Source organism: Myodes glareolus, chromosome 8 (assembly GCF_982192425.1).
Source record: "Myodes glareolus chromosome 8, mMyoGla1.1, whole genome shotgun sequence".
Taxonomy (NCBI): Eukaryota; Metazoa; Chordata; class Mammalia; order Rodentia; family Cricetidae; genus Myodes; species Myodes glareolus.
The window spans coordinates 108,310,473-108,330,518 of NC_142033.1; the positions used below are offsets into that span (position 1 = coordinate 108,310,473).

Consider the following 20,046-nt stretch of genomic DNA (forward strand, 5'->3'; position numbering starts at 1 on the left):
CCTTTGGCTTCCCACTTCCCTAGGGTTGGCCAAGTCCTCGTTCAGCAGCTAGACACGATCAGCCTCAGCAGGAGAAGGTGGTGAAGGCTTTTAGACAAACTGGCGGGGAGAGGGAAAACAGGAGCAGCTGAGCCGGCAGTCACAACTGAGTCTGACGGTGTCAGAACTTGAATGGGGATTCCGGCTCCTCCTATCCCAAGTGCTCCAAGGACCCGAGAAGTTCAACAGAGAGCCAGGGCACAGGCCAAGGGCATCCATATTCTAATTTCTAGGTCAAATCAGGGCGGGTTTGTCCTCCTTCGGCACCAGGCTTAAGGACAGGGCTCAGAACTTCCTGCAGCGGAAGTCAGGGGGAGCAACTGTTTGGGACGAGAGGGAGGCCAACTCAACGACCAGACCGAAGCTTTGAAGATCCTTCTGCGCAGGCGCGGGCGAGCCCGGGAGGCCCTACACAGACAACTTCGCCGAATCCGGATTGCGCAGCCGCACTCGGCGCTTCCTCAATGCTCCGCCCGTCACTTCCCTCGGAGTCTAACCCCACCCCCCCACCCCCGACCCAACGAGCTCGAAGTGCACAGCCGCGCTCGGCGTCCCCAGCGCGCTCTTTGCGCAGCTGCACTCGGAGCCCCGCTAAGCTCCGCCCCTCACTCGGGGAGCGCGCAGCCGCGTTCGGCATCCCCGGCCTGCTCTTCTCGCTGCCACCCTCGCCCCCTGGAAGCTCCGCCTCCTCTGTTCCCTGAGGGGGCGGAGCCTGCAGGGAGGGGCGGGGTTACTCCGGGACCGCGCCTATAAAAGCGGCCGCGCCGGCCGCGCGCGCGGCTCCTCTCGGTGGCGGTGGCCCAGTGGAGGGGTCCGTGGAGGCGGTGGCTGCGGCGGCTGCGGCGACGGCGGCGGCGGCGGCGGCGGTGGCGGTGGTGGTGGCGGCGGCGACGGCGGTGGTGGTGGCGGTGGTGGCGGCGGTGGCGCTGTTCCCCGCGCAGTCCTTGGAGCGGGGTCCGGACAGTGCGAGGTCCGGTGACGGCACTGCGACCCCGACTGGTGTCCGACCCCGGTGAGCGCGGCGCCAAGGGCGATATTTCCCGAGGGAGGAGTGAAGCCCGAGCCAGGCGCGGGAGCTCCGCCGAGCCCCGGCCGCCCCCGCCCGCCCGAGCGCCCTGCTCAGCGCCGGCCCTTTGTCTCCTCCGCCCGCAGGGTCGTGTCCCAGGCCGCTCCCCGGGCCCCGCGTCCCCTCCCCCGCTGGCGGGGCCCGGACTGAAGATGGTGCAGAAGAGAGCAGCGGAACTTCAAGGCTTCCACCGTTCGTTCAAGGTGAGGGGGTCCTGTCCTGGGGGCCCACCGTAGTAGCGGGTGCGGCGGATGAGCCTGTGCAGGGCCTGGGAGGGGTTCTTGCCCTGGATTTCGGCGCTGGAGGCAGTGGGGGTCAGCAGGCCGCAGCCCTGTCCCTTGCTACCTAGTAGCTCTCTCTTCCAGGACCCCACTCCCTCACACACACACACACACACACACACACACACACACCCGCTTGTCGCTCCTTGTCCCTTGCAGTCAGCTTGATCAGTTTAGTCTTCTGTTTGGGTGTGTGATCCTAGGCAAATCTTGTGTTCCTGTTTCCTGCAACTTCCAAGCCTGCTTTGTGCTGGTTGGGAGAGTCAGCAGGCTGCAGCACGGTCTCTGGCCACCTACTAACTCTCCCTTCAGCACCTGCCCAAGGCTTCCTATCATCTCTCAGTCCCGTTCCTCTTCTATGTGTAGTCTCAGGTGAACCCTACTTCTGTCCTCTATGATGTGTGCGCTTGTTGCAGGCTACAGCCCTGTCCCCAGCTGCCTGGGAGCGTCTCTTGTAGGACCCTCTGTCTGCATGTGACTGGTGGCTTCATGTCGCTTGCAAACAGTCTGGTCTCAGTCCTGTGCCCACCCCCCACACACACTTTCTGTGTGTGACCCCACTTGCTCTGGCTGGGAGGGCATCAACTGTGGCTAGCTTTCTGATGAACTCCCCCAGGTTTGCTTGAGATCAGGAGCTCTCTTTATCGTTGTAATCTCTCAGCCTGTTCTCTTCCCTACTTCTGTGTATTTATGTCCCGGGGAAGCCCTGTCTGTCTCCTGCCGTCTCGTCTCCACTGCTGTGTGCAGCGGGCTGCTGTCTCGTGGGGAAACCCTTGGGCTCATTGGTGTGCTTTGCCCCACTGCAACTCCCCACACATACACCCGGTGGGGGCCCGTGGATGGCCTTCCCTCAAGACACCCCAGGCCCAAACTGTTATTTCCTATCAGAACAGGAAGTTTCTGCAGTGTTGTTAATGGTGGCTGACTCAGTCTTCTTAGATGAGTGAATCTGGGGGTGATGAAGGTAGGCAGGTGCTAGGCAGAGCCCCCCACGGGGCCTGGCCTGAGAGACACAGTGATGTCATCCTGCCCACCCCACCCGGAAGGCTGGATTATGTAATGGCTTCCTGGGGCAGGGACCTGTTGCCCTGTAGAGAAGGCAGGAGTGTGTGTTTGTACACACATGCCTGCACCCCTGTGGGAGGAGCATGCAGATAGGGAAGAATTCCCTGGCCTGTCCAGCCAGTGCCCCTGGCCAGCTGCCCCACCCCTGCCCCAAATGCCTGTTCTCCTTGGTCAGCTGCTTTGGGGCTGAGCTGAAATGAAAGCTAGATCTGAGAATGTCACCTTACAGTGGCTTTTACCCTCCTGGGGCTTTGTGTGAGCCTAGATGGGGTCCGCACATGGGGCCTACAAGGCTGCCAAAGCAAACCGTAGTTTTCTGGATGGTTCTAGCCACCTCCTACCAGGCCTGCTGACTCAAGGCCCTTGGCTAGACCCAGGGGAGGCTAGCTGGGCCAGGCTGGACTGCCCACACTGCACTCAGGACTGCAGGACTGCAGGCTGCCTTCTGCATGGCCATTGTGCGGCTCCACGCAGAAATAGGACTAGTGGGTGGCCCTGCAGGCGGACAGAGACTGGTCCCTCAAGGAATTGCCTTTTGGAACCCCACCCCGTGTGACTGCTTTCTTGGAGCCCAGCCACTGCCCCTCAAGTACCCTCTGCAGCTGGGTAGAGAGGCACACCTGCCAGTCCTACTGGGTTTACTTGTCTGTTTTCTGTTGTTTTTCTTTCTGGAGTTTAAGAGGCGCTGGGGATGGAGCCTGAGGCCTCACACTTGCTAGACAAGTGCTCTACAAACTGAACTGCAGCCCCAGCCCTGCTTTCTTTAATGTGCAAATCGGGGTCTCCCTAAAGGGGTGCCCCAGCCAGCTGGTCTCCCTGGGCAGGGTTCTCAGTCTTCTCAGCTAAAGACTGGGACAGGCAAGTGATCAGGTCCTTTCACTCATGGATGGGTCCCAGCGCTGGGGAAGCTGCCTGCTCCCCTCACCTGACAGCCCACCCAGAGGAAGGTCACCAGGCTGAGGCCATGCAGCAGGTGCCATGGCTGGCCTTTGATCTCAAACCTGGTTCACCCTCTCTTCTAGTTGCTCGCCATCCCCCCAACTTGCGTAGTGCAGGTGGCTGTCCTGGGTCTTCCAGGTGCCAAGGCTTATCAGAGTACTGTATGTGTATGCCCTCTTTCTTCCCCAAGACCTGCTAGGATGCCCCCTTGCCTGCCAGTCTCCTGGTGACTCTCTGCGGGGGGCAGGTCAGCTTGCAAGGCCCCCCTACATTGCTGTCCGTCCGGTTCCTTCCGCTATAGTCCCCAAGGGGCAACGACTTCACCAAGGCTCCCCACACCCATTCATGGTTCATGTCTCATTCTCTGGGTGGGTTTTCCTCAGTTTCCCAGCTTGCAGACCCCCCTGGTGACTTCAACCCCAGGATGAAGCAGCGTTTTCCTTCAGTGCATTCCAGTTCAAACCCTTCCCTCCTGTCAGTCTCAAGACCTTCCACCCTCTGGCAGCTGGGTCCTCTGGTGTCCTATTTGGACCCTAACTGCCCTACGAAGGTTTCTCAGACACTGCAGGCTGTGGACGGGGCAGGCCCTGGACACTCATACCAATGGTGTCTTGCCTGTGAGCCCTTGCCACTGGCTATGTGTGCCAAATTGGTGACCCCTGGGGTTAACAGTCCTCTTGAGTTAGGTGGCTTTGGTTCTATGTAGCACATTGAGAGGGTGTTGTGGCATACAGAAATGTCCCTACCCAAGACCCCAGGGCCTCCCAGAGGTCAGGCACTGCATTCACATTTGTGGTAGGAAGAGCACAAAGCATAGGGAGTAGAGATGGTGGTGTCCTGCGCCACAGGGAAACTGAGGCCTAAACCCAAGGGTGTGGCCCTGAGATAGGCTGGGAGGCTGTGGGAAAACAGACTGTCAGCCCCGCCCAAGGCTTCCCAGCCTCTGCCTCCACCTTTAATCCCACGCCTGTCCCTGAGGTCAGCCCTCAGTCAGCTGGGCAGACAGGCATCCCCGGTCTACTTGTGAGCAGAGAAGGCGGGCTGTGTGACTTAGATTGACTTCCTGTCACTCAGCTGCAGGCTGGAAGAGGAAGATCATGTTTCCCACAGTCAGACAACAGGGTCCCTCAGTGTGGTGGACACGGGGCTGGGCCATTCTCTGGGGTGTCACTGGTCACCTCCTACGCTAAACCAGTAACAGGAGTAGGTGACAACCACATGGCCCAGTGTCTCCTTGTAAAGCTCATGAGTTGGGATCCTGTGGACCGCAAGGGACTCTGCCCCGCACAGTTGCCTGCCACTGAGGTCCTGAGACACTTGTTATGAGAAAGCTCATGTGCAGAGTGAGGAGGGCGAGGCTTTGCCGCTGTCCTGTCCTAAGTGCTTATGGGCTGTTCAAGGGCCCTGGATGCTGCTCACTCTCCGCCTCAGTGCTGTGAGGGAGTGATCTTTGGGTCGAGCATTCTGGCAGAACCACCCTGAACGTACTCCCCCCAACAGGGGCAAAGTCCTTTCGAGCTGGCCTTCTCCTTAGACCCCACCCAGCACGAGGACACTGACTTCAGCCCACAGTGTGAGGCTCGACCTGGTGAGTACCCACAAAGTGGGCAAGACACGGGGTCCCTGTGGGAGGCAAGCTCTGCCAGGCTGTATACCGTCTGGGTTTCTGTCCTCTGCAGACATGCCTTCCAGCCAGCCCATCGACATTCCGGATGCCAAGAAGAGAGGCCGGAAGAAGAAACGTTGTCGGGCTACTGACAGCTTCTCGGGCAGGTTTGAAGGTGAGTGGGTGTGGGTGCAGGGACTGCTGAGGAGGGGACACTGGGCTACTGTCCCTCATCTCTCCATTCGTGTCCCAGATGTCTACCAGCTGCAGGAGGATGTGCTAGGAGAAGGGGCCCATGCTCGTGTGCAGACCTGTGTCAATCTGATCAGCAACCAGGAGTATGCTGTCAAGGTAAGCTGCGGCCGCTCCAGGGGCCAGTGGCCTTTGAGCCCCCAGGTGACAGCCATGGAAAACCAGTATCTAAAAATGGCCCCAGAACTTGTGACTCGGGCCACCCTAGAAATCCAGGTCAGACCTAGAGTCAGAAAGGCACGATGACAGCTGGCCTTTGCCCACTCCGTGTGCTGAAGGCCAGCGAGCCCTAGTACGATTCCTGAGAACTGGAGACTTGTGTCACGCCGTGCTGGCCTGCCCGTCCCTAACGCTGGTCTCTGCCTCTGCGGATGACTGGCTTGGAGGGTTATAGGTACTACAGTGGTAGTGCAGCCCTGGAATACTGAGGAAAGCCAGTACAGACCCTCAGCCTTTGTGCTGCTCCCTGTCCCGGAAGTACCCAGGCCCTGGAAGACCAGGGCCTGCTGGTCAGCTTCTCGTCCACGTGGAGAAGCACTGTGACATGACTGGTGGGGCTGCAGCCTGGTGGGGCTCCTGAGTCTAAGGTGCCTGAGAAGGAAAAGGATGAGTCATATTTTGGAAGTTGGGGTGTCAGAGCTGCCTCTGGTGGGAGTTCCCAGGCAGGTGCTTAGCTGCTTACTCTCCTCCTGGGGACCCTGCTGGGCAGCCTTGTCATTTGTCATGGACAGATAGGGAAGCTGAGGCCCAGAGCGGGCAGGTAACCTAAACTGGATTCACTAATGGTGGCTTCTCACTGCTGTGAGTCAGAGTGACAGGTGCTAAGCCCTGGGAGCTTCCTGTTGGTGTCCCTGGTGGCTGACACTTTGGGACAGTGGGGGTGAGGGTGTCAGCATAGGAGGTAGTAAGGACCAAAGTTGGGATGGCTGGGGGTTATTAAAGCACCCAGTGCCATGGCCCCGGGAGGGGATGCTAGGGAAGGCCAGGAGGTGTAGGGGTTCCTGTGGAGCTGTCCCGAGGGTGGGGCTGAGTTTTATTAGTTTGATGCAGGATGTTTGGACCACCCTCCAGGTCTGGTTCCTAGTGATAGAAGGCCCCTTGCTGGGATTTTTTTTTTTTTTTTAAATCTAGGAGAGGTGATATTTTGAAACAGGGCTTCTCTATGTAGCCCTGACTGTCCTGGAATTCACTCTATTGACCACTCTGGCCTCTGCCTCCCACGTTCTGGGATTAAAGGCGTGTGCTACCACCACCTGGCTTGGAATGGGTTTTTGTTACCAGATATTGGGACCCTGGCACCAGATACAGGGTCCTGGCAGTGGGACCCTGCACCTCCCACCTGATAGGTGAGGGGGTCAGAATACCAGCCTGGGGAGAACAGGAGTCCTGGGGACCCCTCTTTTCCAAGAGCAAAGGTTCTACAGTGCTTTCTAGGCCTTCCTTCTGCTGGGTACAAGGGGCTGGCTTCCTGAAGTTCAGGTTCACTGCTGGCCTGAGCCAGACCCAGGCCCTTGGGGCCAGTTCCCCATCTGGTCTGGAGCAGAGGAGGAAGGACGTGGTGTGGTACTGGCGGACTGGCAGCCAGGTAGCTTAGTACCTTGTTGCATGGGTCATATGGGAGCTGAGACTTCTTGACCCTGCCCTTGCTGGGGCAGGGGTGGCAGCCACCTGGTAGAGAGGACTCCTGTAGGAACTCAGCCTCAAGCAGTCCTGTGAGGCCATTGTGTTAGGGTGGAGAGCTGGCTGCTTCTTCCCGCAACTAGTAAGTTTCAGGTCCTGGGGCCAACCATGTCCTTCAAAGCTGAGGACCCAGGCTCTGGTGTCAGGTTTATACAGGGTCCAGGTGGGCTTGTTGGAGGCTGCATCTGAGCAGCTTTTCCAGGTGCCCCGTTCCTCCCTGCATCGCAGATCATCGAGAAGCAGTTGGGCCACATCCGCAGCAGGGTGTTCCGGGAGGTGGAGATGCTGTACCAGTGCCAGGGACATAGGTAAGGTGGCCTGCCGGGGCCGTCTCTCCAGAGCCTGTCACCTCAGTAGGGGATGGCTTTCTGTGGCCACCATGAGGGTGTCTCCTCCCAGACTGGGCAGCAGGTACTGAGGGCCTTAGGATGCCTCAGTTTCTTTCCTGCCTCTTCCTCCCAACAACAGGAATGTCCTAGAGCTGATTGAGTTCTTTGAGGGGGAGGACCGCTTCTACCTAGTGTTTGAGAAGATGCGTGGAGGTGGGTGCTAGCGGGGGAGGACTTGGAGTGGGGGCTGGGGACCACCTTCCATAGGGCCCCAGCTTGGAGATGGGAATTGGGGGCTGTATCTTCTGTCCAATGGTCAGAGCTCAGGGTTGGGCATCTGTGATGGTGTGGAGGTGGTGCTGGGAGCTGGCTGGTCTACGGAGATGACCTAGCTGCCCCTGGCCTGCACCACAGGGTCCATCCTGAGCCACATCCACAGAAGGCGCCACTTTAACGAGCTGGAGGCCAGCGTGGTGGTGCAGGACGTGGCTAGTGCCCTGGACTTCCTGCATAACAAAGGTGTGGTGGAGGACTGGAGACTGCCCCAGGCCCTGGTTGCTTTAGAGGATCCCACCCCTAACTCCCTGCTCCACCTCCCTAGGCATCGCCCACAGAGACCTAAAGCCAGAGAACATTCTGTGTGAGCACCCCAACCAGGTGAGGCGCCTGACTGACCCTCCCTTGGGAGACTAGAGCAGTGGGGACCCTACAGGCCAGAGCTCCCACAGTGCCGGTCCCATCCCCAGGTCTCCCCCGTGAAGATCTGTGACTTTGACCTGGGCAGCGGCATCAAACTCAACGGAGACTGCTCTCCCATCTCAACACCTGAGCTGCTCACCCCGGTGAGGGCGGGGCGGGAGGGGCGGGCTCTGGTCTCAGGTGCCAGGCTGGCGCCACAGCTTTCCCCTGCCAACGTGGCCTTCTGCTTGGCAACAGCTGCGGGTTGACTGGCGGGCTGGGGGTGGAGTCGGCCCCATCACTGCTGATACGGGAGAGGGGGGTGCATCAGTGGTCTTTGATGGGCTGGACCTCGTGTCTCTCCTGACTTGTGCCCGCCCCGCAGTGTGGGTCGGCTGAGTACATGGCCCCAGAGGTGGTGGAGGCCTTCAGTGAGGAGGCCAGCATCTATGACAAGCGCTGCGACCTGTGGAGCCTGGGTGTCATCCTCTACATCCTGCTCAGCGGCTACCCGCCCTTCGTGGGCCACTGCGGCAGCGACTGTGGCTGGGACCGAGGGGAGGCCTGCCCAGCCTGCCAGGTGCGCCTGCCTGAGTCCCTGGGATGAGGAGTGAGGTTGCTGTGGCTGTCCCCGGGAACCAGGACCTCAGGCTGAATCTCGGGCCCAAGTCTTTTTTTTTTTTAATTTGTGTGTGTGTGTGTTCTGCCTGCATGTATGTATGTGTACCATATGAATCTTTGGTGCCTGTGGAGGCCAAAAGAAGGCATTGGGTTCCCTGGGACTGGAGTTACAGGTGTTGTGAACAACCATTTGGGTGCTGAGAACAAACCAGGGTGCTCTCTGAGAGCAGCGGATGCTCTAACCACGGAGCTGTCTGGACCCCCTCCACCCTCCCTCATGGCTGCTGCGTGGGGCCAGGTCTGATTAGGGTGCCTCCTCTCCCCCGCCCAGAACATGCTGTTCGAAAGCATCCAGGAGGGAAAGTATGAGTTCCCGGACAAGGACTGGGCCCACATCTCCTTTGCCGCCAAAGACCTCATCTCCAAGCTGCTGGTCCGAGACGCCAAGCAGAGGCTGAGTGCTGCCCAAGTCCTTCAGCACCCATGGGTGCAGGGGGTGAGCTGTGGGGCCTGGGGAGGGACCTCCGAGCCCCAGCTTCATCTGGTGGGCATTGGGGCCTCACATTAAGCATACAGAAGGGTCCAGTGTCATGACTGGGAATGGTTTCCAGTGGGGCCAGCGAGCACCCTCCCTGCCCAGCTGAGAGCTCAGCCCCAGTGAGGTTTTGACACTCCGGACACTGAAAGTCCCCGGGCCAGAGTGACTCACCCTTTCTGGGGACAGACAAGGGGATAGGGTGAGCTGGGAACTGTGCAGAGGGTAGGGTGGGAGGGTCTCGCAATGGTGAGCATGGATTGATACTTCAAGTGCCCTCTGACCCCCAACCCTGCCCTTCCTTCTTGCAGTGTGCCCCAGAGAACACCCTACCAACACCGTTGGTTCTGCAGAGGTGAGCCCTGGTATCTTAGGGGGTGCGTTTGGGCTTTTATTTTTCTGGAGTCCTGGGGCACCTAAGCCAGAGCCCTTCCAATGTTCAGCAGGTACTTTAGTGATGAGCCCTTGGGGTGTTAGGGCCACAGAGGCCCAGCTGAGGCCCTGGCTCCTAAGTGCTGTGACATGGGAGTTGACTCAGCAGTTCCCGTTGAGGGCACTGGAATCAGGGTGGGCATCTCCATGGGGCTGTAGAGAAGGGCACACTCTTGTGACAGTCCCCCATCCTCTTCCCAGGAACAGCTGTGCCAAAGACCTCACGTCCTTCGCGGCTGAGGCCATTGCTGTGAACCGGCAACTGGCCCAGTGTGAGGAGGACGCCAGGCAGGACCAGCCCGTGGTCATCCGAGCTACCTCACGCTGCCTGCAGCTGTCCCCACCCTCCCAGTCCAAGCTGGCCCAGCGGCGCCAGAGGGCAAGCCTGTCTGGCACCCCCGTGGTCCTTGTGGGGGACCGCGCCTGACCCCCACCAGCCCCTTGTATATATACCCCTGCCCTGCAGGGCCTGAAGGTTAGGAACCTGGGTGCCCTGCCCCTTGCTATCCCAGGCGCCAGCTCAGCTGGGTCCTGCTGGGGGTGTAGGGTTCTGTTGGAGGTGTTGTTTTCTTTTTCTCCCCGTCCTCAGCTCCCACCCTGCCTATTTGGCTTTGTTTTGTTTTGTTTTTACCACTATTGAAAGCAAGTGCCCAGGAGGAGGGCGGAGGGTTTGGGCCACTCAGCCTGCACCCCACGATGCTCGCCTGTAAACTGTGAAGTTTCTGCCACCTGTACCCCCACCTCCACTCCAGCCATTCTGCTGTCTTCCAGGGCTGGGGGTCCCGCAGGGTTAGCACCCGTCACCTCTCCCTAGCCCCCAGGATCATCAGGACAGGCTCTCCTGGTGAGCAGTGGCCCTTTTGTCTGTCCCCACCAGAGCACCCTTGGGTCTGGGGCAGATGGGGACACCGCACCTACTTGATTCCCCAGTCCCTGTCACCTACCTACCCTGTCCCTTGGAGGGTTGACAATCAAAATCTCTTCCCAGGCTTCTTAGCTCCTTGCCCTGGAAAAGACCTCCAGCTCCCAGTCCCCTTCCCAGGTGCAGGGCCTGAGGAGGACCTGTGCCCAGCTAGCTCCACCAAGGCGGGAGAGGTGCTGGACAAGGTCCACATAAGCAAACATGGGGTCCTCATGTGTCTCCTCACCAGGGCACCTGAGTGCCCCTTCTCAGGGCTCAGCCTGACCACGGCCACAGCCTACCCGATGCTTCCCCTGGAGTTCATGAGCTCTCCTGGCTCCCTTATGTTACCCTGAGCTGTAGCCACACTCAGGTCCCTTACCTTTCTCTGCCCCCAAGGGCAGGGGGTTGGGTGTGTCTACCCTTCAGGAAAGGAGCCAGCTTTGCCTGGGCCTCCCTCTGGGCATCTGAGCGGGGCCGAGGAGGCACGGGATGGGCCTGCAGTGCCCCAGGCCTGGGGGCTGTTCTAGCCATGAGCTACTATGCAATACGAATTCCCATTTTCTCCGTGGCCCTGCTGGACGGGGAGGTGGGGGGGGCGGCTTTGGGGACCAGGCCACCCGCCCTGCATTCTGCTCAGGTGTCTCCAGGGCTCCTGGCTCAAAACCCCTTGGTCAAGATTGTTTATCAAGTTTAGTTTAGGCTTTTTTTTTTTTTAAGAAATAATTTGACTTGCTTCCCTGTTCTTGAAGAGTACTTGAATGTTGGGGTCTGGTGGGTGGGGGCTTGGGATACCCACTGCCCAGCACCCTCCTCCCCAGTCTCATAGGATCATCACAGTGGGAGAGGTTGCCTTCAGTCCTGCCTGCCTCTGGATACATTTCCAAAGACCCCCTGGGGGCTCCCAGGCACCCAAGGACTAGCCCCTGCAGGGCTGTCACTTCCTTGGTCTCCTGTCCAACCTGGAGGACGGCTCAGACCCCTAACTGTGAAAGAGACATCCATGGCTTGGCCACCAACCATGCTGGATTGTGTAAGATGAGACCTGCTTTAGGGCGCGGCGTGCAAGCACTTTCAGCTCAGTCCTGCCGGCTGGAAAGACAACAGACTCCTTTCCCACCGACTGTCAACGCCAGGATTTTGTATTCTGTTTTATAAGGATTTAATAAAAGTCATTTAAAAATCTCTGCAGTGCCAGCAGCAAAGGTCCGCTGCCCACAGGTTCTCAGTCCCTGGTTCCCTGGGCTCCCTCCTTCACAACCCTCTGGATGGGTTCCAGGGAGGTGACATCACCAGAGGGAAGCACAAAGCTAAAGAAAAACAAGCTTACAACTTGGCAGGGCACTGACCCTGAGGGGCGGGGCTCCGTGCCCTGCGGGAGGGTTCCGGGGTGTAGCTTAGCCCAGGCAGTTAGTGGAGGAGGACCTTGAATTCCTCACCCTCCCACCTCTACCTAAGTGCTGAGCCGACGGGCACGCGCTTCCCCACTCGGTTTGTGCCACTGTTCTCACGAGACTCCCCAGATGACCAAGCAGACCAAACTTGATCCCGCATGCGGGAGCCTGCTACAGGGCCGGTACTCGCAGGAGGCAGGAGAGGTCACGGTGCGGTCCCCATGTGTCCCCCTAGGTGGGGTCACGTGGGAACTCGGCCTCACTGCCAGAGGCCTGGAGCTGAGCACTGTTCCCGGAGTCTCCTACACCAGAATTTCCCTGCCATTGCAGACAGGAAGACAGGCTCCGCCGGCTTCGGGAAAACCACAAAAATAAATTCTATGCAACCTCGGCTGGGACGAGCTGTTCCTGGCGAGCGGCAGAGGGCAGGGAGCGGTCACCACTCAAGCTGGCAGGGCTGGCAGGGCGTGGTGCCACCTGGGAGGGTTAGAGGCTTGGCATGTGGTCCCCAGGGGTGTGTCGGGGCACAGGCCAGCTGGTGGCTCGGTTCTCGGTCTGCCCCCATCCCCGCAGGGCACACTAGGGGTGGTGGCCCAGGCTACATGGGATTCTATCTGAAAAACAACCGGAAGTGGACCGTTCAATTGCCATCACACCTGACCACCTAAGTTTGATTGCCTTGTCCATTACGGTGCAGGGAGAGGCCCGGCTCCCAGAAGCTGCCCTCTGACCTCCACACCCACATTCATCCTCAACGTTAAGTAAATGACAAATAAAATTTCTTTTTTCTTTTTTTTTCCTTTTCTCAGACAGGATTGATATCTGGGTCTTCTATTCGGTGCCACAGGGTTTCTCAGTAGCTTTGGAGTCTGGGAACTAGTCCTTGTAGACCAGGATGGCCTCGAACTCAGATCCACCTGCCTCTGCCTCGCAAGTGCTGGGATTAAAGGCATGCGCCACCACTGCCCGGCTAAAATAAAATGTCTTAAAGAGCATTGAGGAGGCTGAGATAGGTTTATCAGTAGGAAGTCAGCCTGGGCTACACGAGAATCTGTCTCAATAAGTTTTTAAAAACAGTTCAGTTGCCAGGCAGTGGTGGCCTTTAGTCCCAGCAATTCTTGGGAGGCAGAGGCAGGTGGATCTGAGAGAAGGGAGTGTGGTCTCAAACTGGCAATCCTTCTGCACACACCTCCCAGGGGCTGAGATAACAGCTAATGACTACCACATCCAACTAGGATATCTGGTTTGTTTATTTTTATTTTTATATATATTCTAAAAGATTTATTCATTTATTATTATGTGTACAATGTTCTGACATGTATGCCTACACACCAGAATAGGGGACCAGATCCCATTATAGATTACAGATGGCTGTGAACCACTATGTAGTTGCTGGGAATTGAACTCAGGACCTCTGAGAGAGCAGCCAGTGCTCTTAACCTCTGAGCCATCTCTCCAGACCTGTTTTTGTTTTTGTTGTTGTTGTTTTAGACAAGATTTCTCTGTGTTGGGGCTGTCCTGGAACTCAGTCTGTAGACCAGGCTGGCCTTGAACTCACAGAGATCCACCTGCCACTGCCTCCCGAGTGCTGGGATTAATTGTGTGTGCCACCACCTCCCTGTCTTTCTATGTAGTCACAGCTGTCCTGAACTCACACCTGTGTCCCTCTGCTGGGGTCTGGGAATCAAGAAGCGAGTCACCATGTCTGACTTTTGTTTGTTTGTTTATTTATTTATTTATTTAAAAATTATGATGTATAAAGGTGCCTGCATGCTTGCTTGTGTACAGTGCGCAGAAAGGTCAGAAGAGAGTGTCAAACCCCCTGGGACGAGTTACAATGCTTGAGCCACCATGTAGGTGCTGGGATTCAAACCTGGGTCCCCTGGACAAACCGCCCCACACTGGACAGGAACAGGACGCAGAAACCTTGTAGCCTTGTCCCTGGTGTAGGCAGCAAATCTCAATCCTGCTTCCTTTGCAGAGAGCTAGGAAACTGCGGGCAGACCACGCTAGTAGGTATCTGGGCCAGGAAGGTTTGCAGCTGTCGGCCAGAGTGAGTTTAAGTCTACCCTGGGCAACTTAGTGAGATCCTCTTTCAAAACAAAAACTAAGAAGAGAGCCAGGCGGTGGTGGCGCATACCCTTTAATCCCAGCACTCGGAAGGCAGAGACAGGAAGATGTTTTTGAGTTCAAGGCCAGCCTGGTCTACAAGACAGGCTTCAAAGTTACAGAGAAACCCTGCCTCAAAGAAGAAAAAAAAAAAAAACTAAGAAGAGGCCAGGGCGGATGAGGGCAGGAGAGACTGGGCAATTAGGAGCACTGGCCGCTCGTCCAGGAGCCTGGCATTTCAGCCGCACTGGGCAGCTCCCAGAGGGGGAGCACCCCTCAGACACCCTTACATGTGCACATAAATAACAAGTAAATCTTTAAAAGCAGATAAATCAGCCAGGCAGTGGTGACACGCGTCTTTAATCCCAGCACTCAGGAGGCAGAGGCAGGCGGATCTCTGTGAGTTCAAGACCAGCCTGGTCCTCAAGAGCTAGTTCCAGGACAGGCTGTGCTACAGAGAAACACTGTCTCGAAAAAAAAAACAACAAAAAGAAAAAGAAAATCCTCATGCCTAGTCTCATGAAGACATTTCTAGGGCCTGCCTCACAATCCCTTGGAGCTGGCCGGGAAGCCGTGGGTCAGGGACAGACAACTCTAGTCTTTCATTCTCTGTTTTGGAGACGGTGATTCCTGAATTGGGTTTCTCTGTGTACCAGCCCTGGCTGTCTTGGAACTCGGTCTTTTGTTTGTCTGCTTGTTTTTAGCTTTTCTAGATAGGGTTTCTCTGTGGCTTTGGAACCTGTCCTGGAATTAGCTCTGTAGACCAGGCTGGCCTCGAACTCACAGAGATCCTCCTGCCTCTGCCTCCTGAGTGCTGGGATTAAAGGGCATACGCCACCACTGCCTGACTAAAAAACCAATAATTTAAAAAGACATGAAAGTGAAAAAATTGGGGAGGGGGAGGGAAAAGGGAGGTGGGGAGGAGGTGGAAATTTTTAATAAATAAATTTTTAAAAAAGAAAGTGAAAAAATTATACAAAGACAACTGAGCTCCCAGCACCCTAACAACTGAGTTCCCAGCACTCTGACCATGGAGTTCTTAATTTTACATTTTCACACAGGGGCAAAACAGAAGGAAGAAGTTTGAGAGAGATGATTCAAATGGTGCGCTCACATTCCGTATTAGCTGGCAGCAGGGCTGGAGACAGTGCCTGTGGGGAGGAGCATGAGCTCGGGAAGGATAAGCGCATCCCAGGCGCGGGCAGGGAAACTCGAGGCTCGGGTTTGGGTGGGGCTTGTCTTGTCTCTGGAAGTTCATAATTAGCCTGTTCACACAGCACAGCTGACCATCCCTGATGCACGCTCTCCCCCACAGCGACCGAGGCAGGAGCCTTCGGGTGTGTTTGGGCTAACACTTGTTGGTTCTTTGAATGGGTTTGTGTGCTCATTTTAATATGTATTTTGAGACTGGGGGGAGGGGCTTCTAACTCACAGAGATCACCTGCCTCTCCTTCCCAAGTGCTGGGATTAAAGGTTTGCACCACCACCACCCAGATATAAAAAAAGGAAAAATAGGTTGGGTGGTGGTGGCGGCACACGCCTTTAATCCCAGCACTCGAGAGGCAGAGGCAGGTGGATCTCTGTGAGTTCGAGGCCAGCCTGGTCTACAGAGGGAGTTCCAGGACAGCCAGGGCTATGCAGACAAAGAGAAACCCTGTCTTGAAAAACCAAACCAAACAAAATGCAGGAGCATGATGGTGTTGGGCGCCCTCCAGAGGCCAGGGCTAGGACCATAAATTAAATGCCATTTAAGGAGGACGTCACTACAGACTTGATGTGTGGCCCATTCTGAAATCCTGACATCCAGCCACACGGAGGGAGAAAATGAGAGACTGCTCAAAACCCAACGCAGCCACCACCCAGGGATACATAGACAGTGCTTCAAAAATTGACCAGAGAGAGGGCTGGAGAGATGGCTCAGCGGTTAAGAGCATTGCCTGCTCTTCCAAAGGTCCTGAGTTCAATTCCCAGCAATCACATGGTTGTTCACAACCATCTGAAATGAGATCTGATGCCCTCTTCTGGCCTGCAGGCAGACACACAGACAAGAATATTGTATACATAATAAATAAATAAATATTTTTTAAAAATGACCAGGGAGGGGCAGGAGATATGAGATATGGTTCAGTGGTTTAGAGTACTGGTTGTTCTTCCAGAGGATCCGAGTTCAATTCCAAGCATCCACATGCAGCTCACAACCACCTGTAACTACAGTTTCAGAGGATATGATACCTTCATAGCAGCACATAAAGTTAAATAAATTATTTTTAAAAAATGAGCAGAGAGCCAGGCTCTATCAAAGACCCCACCCACCAAAACAAAAACAAAACAAACAAACAAAAAAAAGAAAGAAAGAAAAAAAAAAGAGCAATGATTAGTGGTATAGCTCAGGGTGGAGCCCGCCTAGAATTCCCAGTGAGAGGACTGGGGGCGTGGTCAGGCTAGAGCCCCGCCTAGAATCCCCAGTGAGGGGCTGGGGGCGTGGTCAGAGTGGAGCTCTGCCTAGAATCCAGCACTGCCTGGAGCACTGTTCCAATTCCCTTCCACCAGTAAGCAGACAGCACCCTAAAAATAAAGGAGTCATACGGTGGTGGCGCAAACCTTTGATTCCAGTACTCAGGAGGGGGAGGCAGAAGCAGGAGGATCTCTGAGTTCGAGACCAGCCAGGTCTACAAGAGTGAGTTCCAGGACAGGCTCCAAAGCTACAGAGAAACTCTGTCTCAAAAAAACAAAATAAATAAATAAAAATAAAGAGGAAAAAGCAGCAAAGGCTCTGTAGAAGGAATGGAGTGAGCATGAACGATGTTCTGGGATTGCAACATCAGGCTGCGTTTGGAAGAGAGCAGTTCTCACAACCTAGACATTTCCCCAACAGGAAAGCAAAGAGACAATGGCTTCGCACCCCATGTGTCCTGCACCTTCCTCTATTACCTATTGCACTTATGGTTTAAATATCGTCTTCAGAAGGTGACTTGTAGGGGCTGGAGAGATGGCTCAGTGGTTAAGAGCATTGCCTGCCCTTCCAAAGGTCCTGAGTTCAATTCCCAGCAACTACATGGTGGCTCACAACCATCTGTAATGAAGTCTAGTGCCCTCTTCTGGCCTTCAGACATACACACAGACAGAATATTGTATGCATAATAAATAAATATTTAAAAAAAAAGAAGGTGACTTGCCCTAATGTCGGGTATGTCCCTTCCTCTCGCTGTGCCCTGTGATGAGTGAGATCCCCAAAGGTGTCCACCAGGGATCACAGGACTGTAGCACAACTGTGTCCCCTGGGTCACCATCGTCCAGGGCCGCCACAGAGTCTATGGTAAGGTGGATGGTGAGAGGGACCGGGATACTCGTTATTCTTTAATAAAGATATAAGGGTGGTGGGGAAGGCCAGTCCCATGAGTGGTGATGGTGGGTGACCCGAGGCCTCGGAGGGTCTCCTGAGGCCTGGGCGGTCACCTTGGCAGGTGAGAGATCTCGGCAGGTGAGAGGCAGGCAGATACATCATACAGAGTGAGTACAGAGTTTATTCAGTGGGTTATGGAAGGGAAGGGGGAGAGGGGGGAGGGGGAGGGGGAGGGGGAGGGAGGAGGGAGAGGGAGGGAGAAAGAGGGAGGAGGGAGAAGAGAGAGAAAGAGAGAGCACAGGCTGGAGGAGGAGGGGTATCTGCTTCCTTCAACTGAAGGGGAAGGGCTGGGAGAGGGTGGGGCTTGGCTCCTAAAGGGACGGTGTCAGCATACCAAGGTGACAGACCAGGCTCTTTCTTATAATAAAAAGGCAAAAGTTAGGAACATCACATCCCACATCACCTCCCATTTTCTGTTTAAATAAAAAGGAAGGCTTTAACTTTAACAGTAAAATTACATATAACAAAACAATTATTAAGCAAGAATTACAGTTATAATAGTTATATTTATTTTATTTTTTATTTAACTAAGGAAAACTATAACTATGTATCAAAGACTCAAGAAGGATATAATATTACCTAAGTAAACAGGAAGTACATTGTAAGTAACTTTTAAAACCCTTAAATTGACAGAGACATCTGGCTGCCTGGACAGTCACCCAAAGTTCTTCTGTACCATTGGAACATCTGTCTTCAGCCTACAGGCCCATAGTATCCAGCAGACTTTTCCACAAAGTAGGAAATTTCAAAGACAGTTCTGCCCATATTGGCAGTTTGTCAGTCACTTTCTTCTGTGTCCTGCAGAATGTCTGGCAGGCTCTTTCATGAAGCAGGAACCCCGAGGGACCATCTCACCTTTAGGCAAGTTCAGCAGTCATTTCTCTGTGGGTCCTGCATGTCCAGTTCACACAGCATAGCATCAAGCAGTCCAGGCAAGGGCAGTTTCTAACCCAGATGGCTAACCAACTCCATGAGGAGCCTCTTCGGTGCCCATCACCCTCTTGAAGTAGCTTGGTGCTGCCAGGACCAGATATATCTTACGGTCATGAAAAGTTCTAAGTTTTTAAACATTAATGTGATATTTTGTAGTCTTTGAAAAGTTTGAAGAATGCATCTCTAGAAAATCTAACTAACATGACTACAAGATTGACTCTTCTAGATGACTATCTATTAACCTATGTTCTTAATTATACATTACATTTTTATTTTTTGTTTTTGTTTTTTGAGTCAGGGTTTCTCAGTAACTTTGGAGACTGTCCTGGAACTAGCTCTTGTAGACCAGACTGGCCTTGAACTCAAGAGATCTACCTGCCTCTGCCTCCCGAGTGCTGGGATTAAAGGCCACCACCACCTGGCACCTTACATTTTTAAATGAGCTGCACAAACACAATACCTCAATCAAGAGCAGAAATATACATATAACAAAATTGACCTTAAATTTACCAAAATGGACCTAAAATAAACCAAGATCCATACCAATGCAGATCTCTATAGCATATCCCCCTTTAAATGTAAACAAACATTTATAAACAATATTTGGGGAATTCTTGAGGGTCCTTCACGGTCGCTGAGGGTTGTTTTTGCCTTTTTCTGCTTAGCACAGGACCTGCTGAATTATTGAAGATCTTCTGGGTTAGAAATCTGTAGAGAGTGACTTCAAACTCTACTACAGAGCTACAGTACTGAAAACAGCCTGGTACTGGCATAAGAACAGAGAGAAGGACCAATGGAACTGAATAGAAGACTCGGATATCAATCCACACATCTTCGAACACCTGATCTTTGATAAAGAAGCAAAAAAAAATCAAATGGAAAAAAGAAAGCATATTTAACAAATGGTGCTGGCATAACTGGATATCAACATGTAGAAGAATGAAAATAGACCCATATCTATCACCATGCACAAAACTCAAGTCCGAATGGATCAAAGACCTCAACATTAAGCCAGCCACACTGAACCTTATAGAAGAGAAAGTGGGAAGTACACTTGAACGCATTGCCACAGGGAACCACTTCCTAAATAGAACCCCAGCAGCACAGACACTGAGAGAAACAATTAATAAATGGGACCTCCTGAAACTGAAAAGCTCTGAAAAGCAAAGGACACGGTCAACAAGACAAAGCGACAGCCTTCAGAATGGGAAAAGATCTTTACTAACCCCACATCAGACAGGGGTCTCATCTCCAAAATATACAAAGAACTCAAGAAATTAGATACCAAAAGATTACATAATCCAATAAAAAAAAGGGAGTACAGACCTAAACAGAGAAGTCTCAACAGAGGAATCTAAAATGGCTGAAAGACACTTAAGGAAATGTTCAACATCCTTAGTCATCAGAGAAGTGCAAATCAAAACAACTCTGAGATTCATCTTACACCTGTAAGAATGGCCAAGATCAAAAACACTGATGACAACTTATGCTGGAGAGGTTGTGGGGAAAAGGGAACACTTCTGCATTGCTGGTGAGAATGCAAGCTGGTACAGCCCCTTTGGATGTCAGTGTGGCGATTTCTCAGAAAATTAGGAAACAACCTTCCTTAAGACCCAATAATACCCCTTTTGGGTATATATCCAAAGATTGCTCAATCGTACCACTAGGACATGTGCTTAACTATGTTCATAGCAGCTTTGTTTGTCATAGCCAGAACCTGGAAACAATCTAAATGCCCCTCTGTCAAAGAATGGATAAGAAAAATGTGGTATATTTACACAAT

At 54.1% G+C, this 20,046-nt stretch overlaps 1 protein-coding gene across 2 annotated transcripts; it reads left to right on the top strand.

Annotated features, from left to right (window-relative positions):
* Positions 1-896: 896 nt before the first annotated feature.
* Positions 897-11,609, top strand: Mknk2 (MAPK interacting serine/threonine kinase 2). 2 transcript variants are annotated; one of them, XM_085692487.2, is made up of 14 exons: positions 897-1,051; positions 1,192-1,308; positions 4,891-4,978; positions 5,070-5,171; positions 5,250-5,347; positions 7,157-7,236; positions 7,397-7,470; positions 7,672-7,776; positions 7,859-7,914; positions 8,004-8,099; positions 8,321-8,515; positions 8,888-9,052; positions 9,403-9,446; positions 9,725-11,609. In XM_085692487.2, the coding sequence occupies exons 2-14, from the start codon at positions 1,258-1,260 to the stop codon at positions 9,948-9,950; spliced, it is 1,380 nt and encodes a 459-aa protein (XP_085548613.1). In that variant the 5' UTR covers positions 897-1,051; positions 1,192-1,257; the 3' UTR covers positions 9,951-11,609. The 2 variants fall into 2 exon arrangements, with proteins under 2 accessions (XP_085548613.1, XP_085548614.1); XM_085692488.2 differs by lacking the exon at positions 7,672-7,776.
* Positions 11,610-20,046: the final 8,437 nt, after the last annotated feature.

Excerpts from the sequence above, each read along its gene's own strand:
- Mknk2 (XM_085692487.2), top strand. The coding sequence starts at position 1,258 with ATGGTGCAGAAGAGAGCAGCGGAACTTCAAGGCTTCCACCGTTCGTTC. Across the intron at positions 4,979-5,069 it reads ACAGTGTGAGGCTCGACCTG|ACATGCCTTCCAGCCAGCCC; the intron begins GTGAGTACCCAC and ends TGTCCTCTGCAG. Across the intron at positions 8,100-8,320 it reads CACCTGAGCTGCTCACCCCG|TGTGGGTCGGCTGAGTACAT; the intron begins GTGAGGGCGGGG and ends CCCGCCCCGCAG.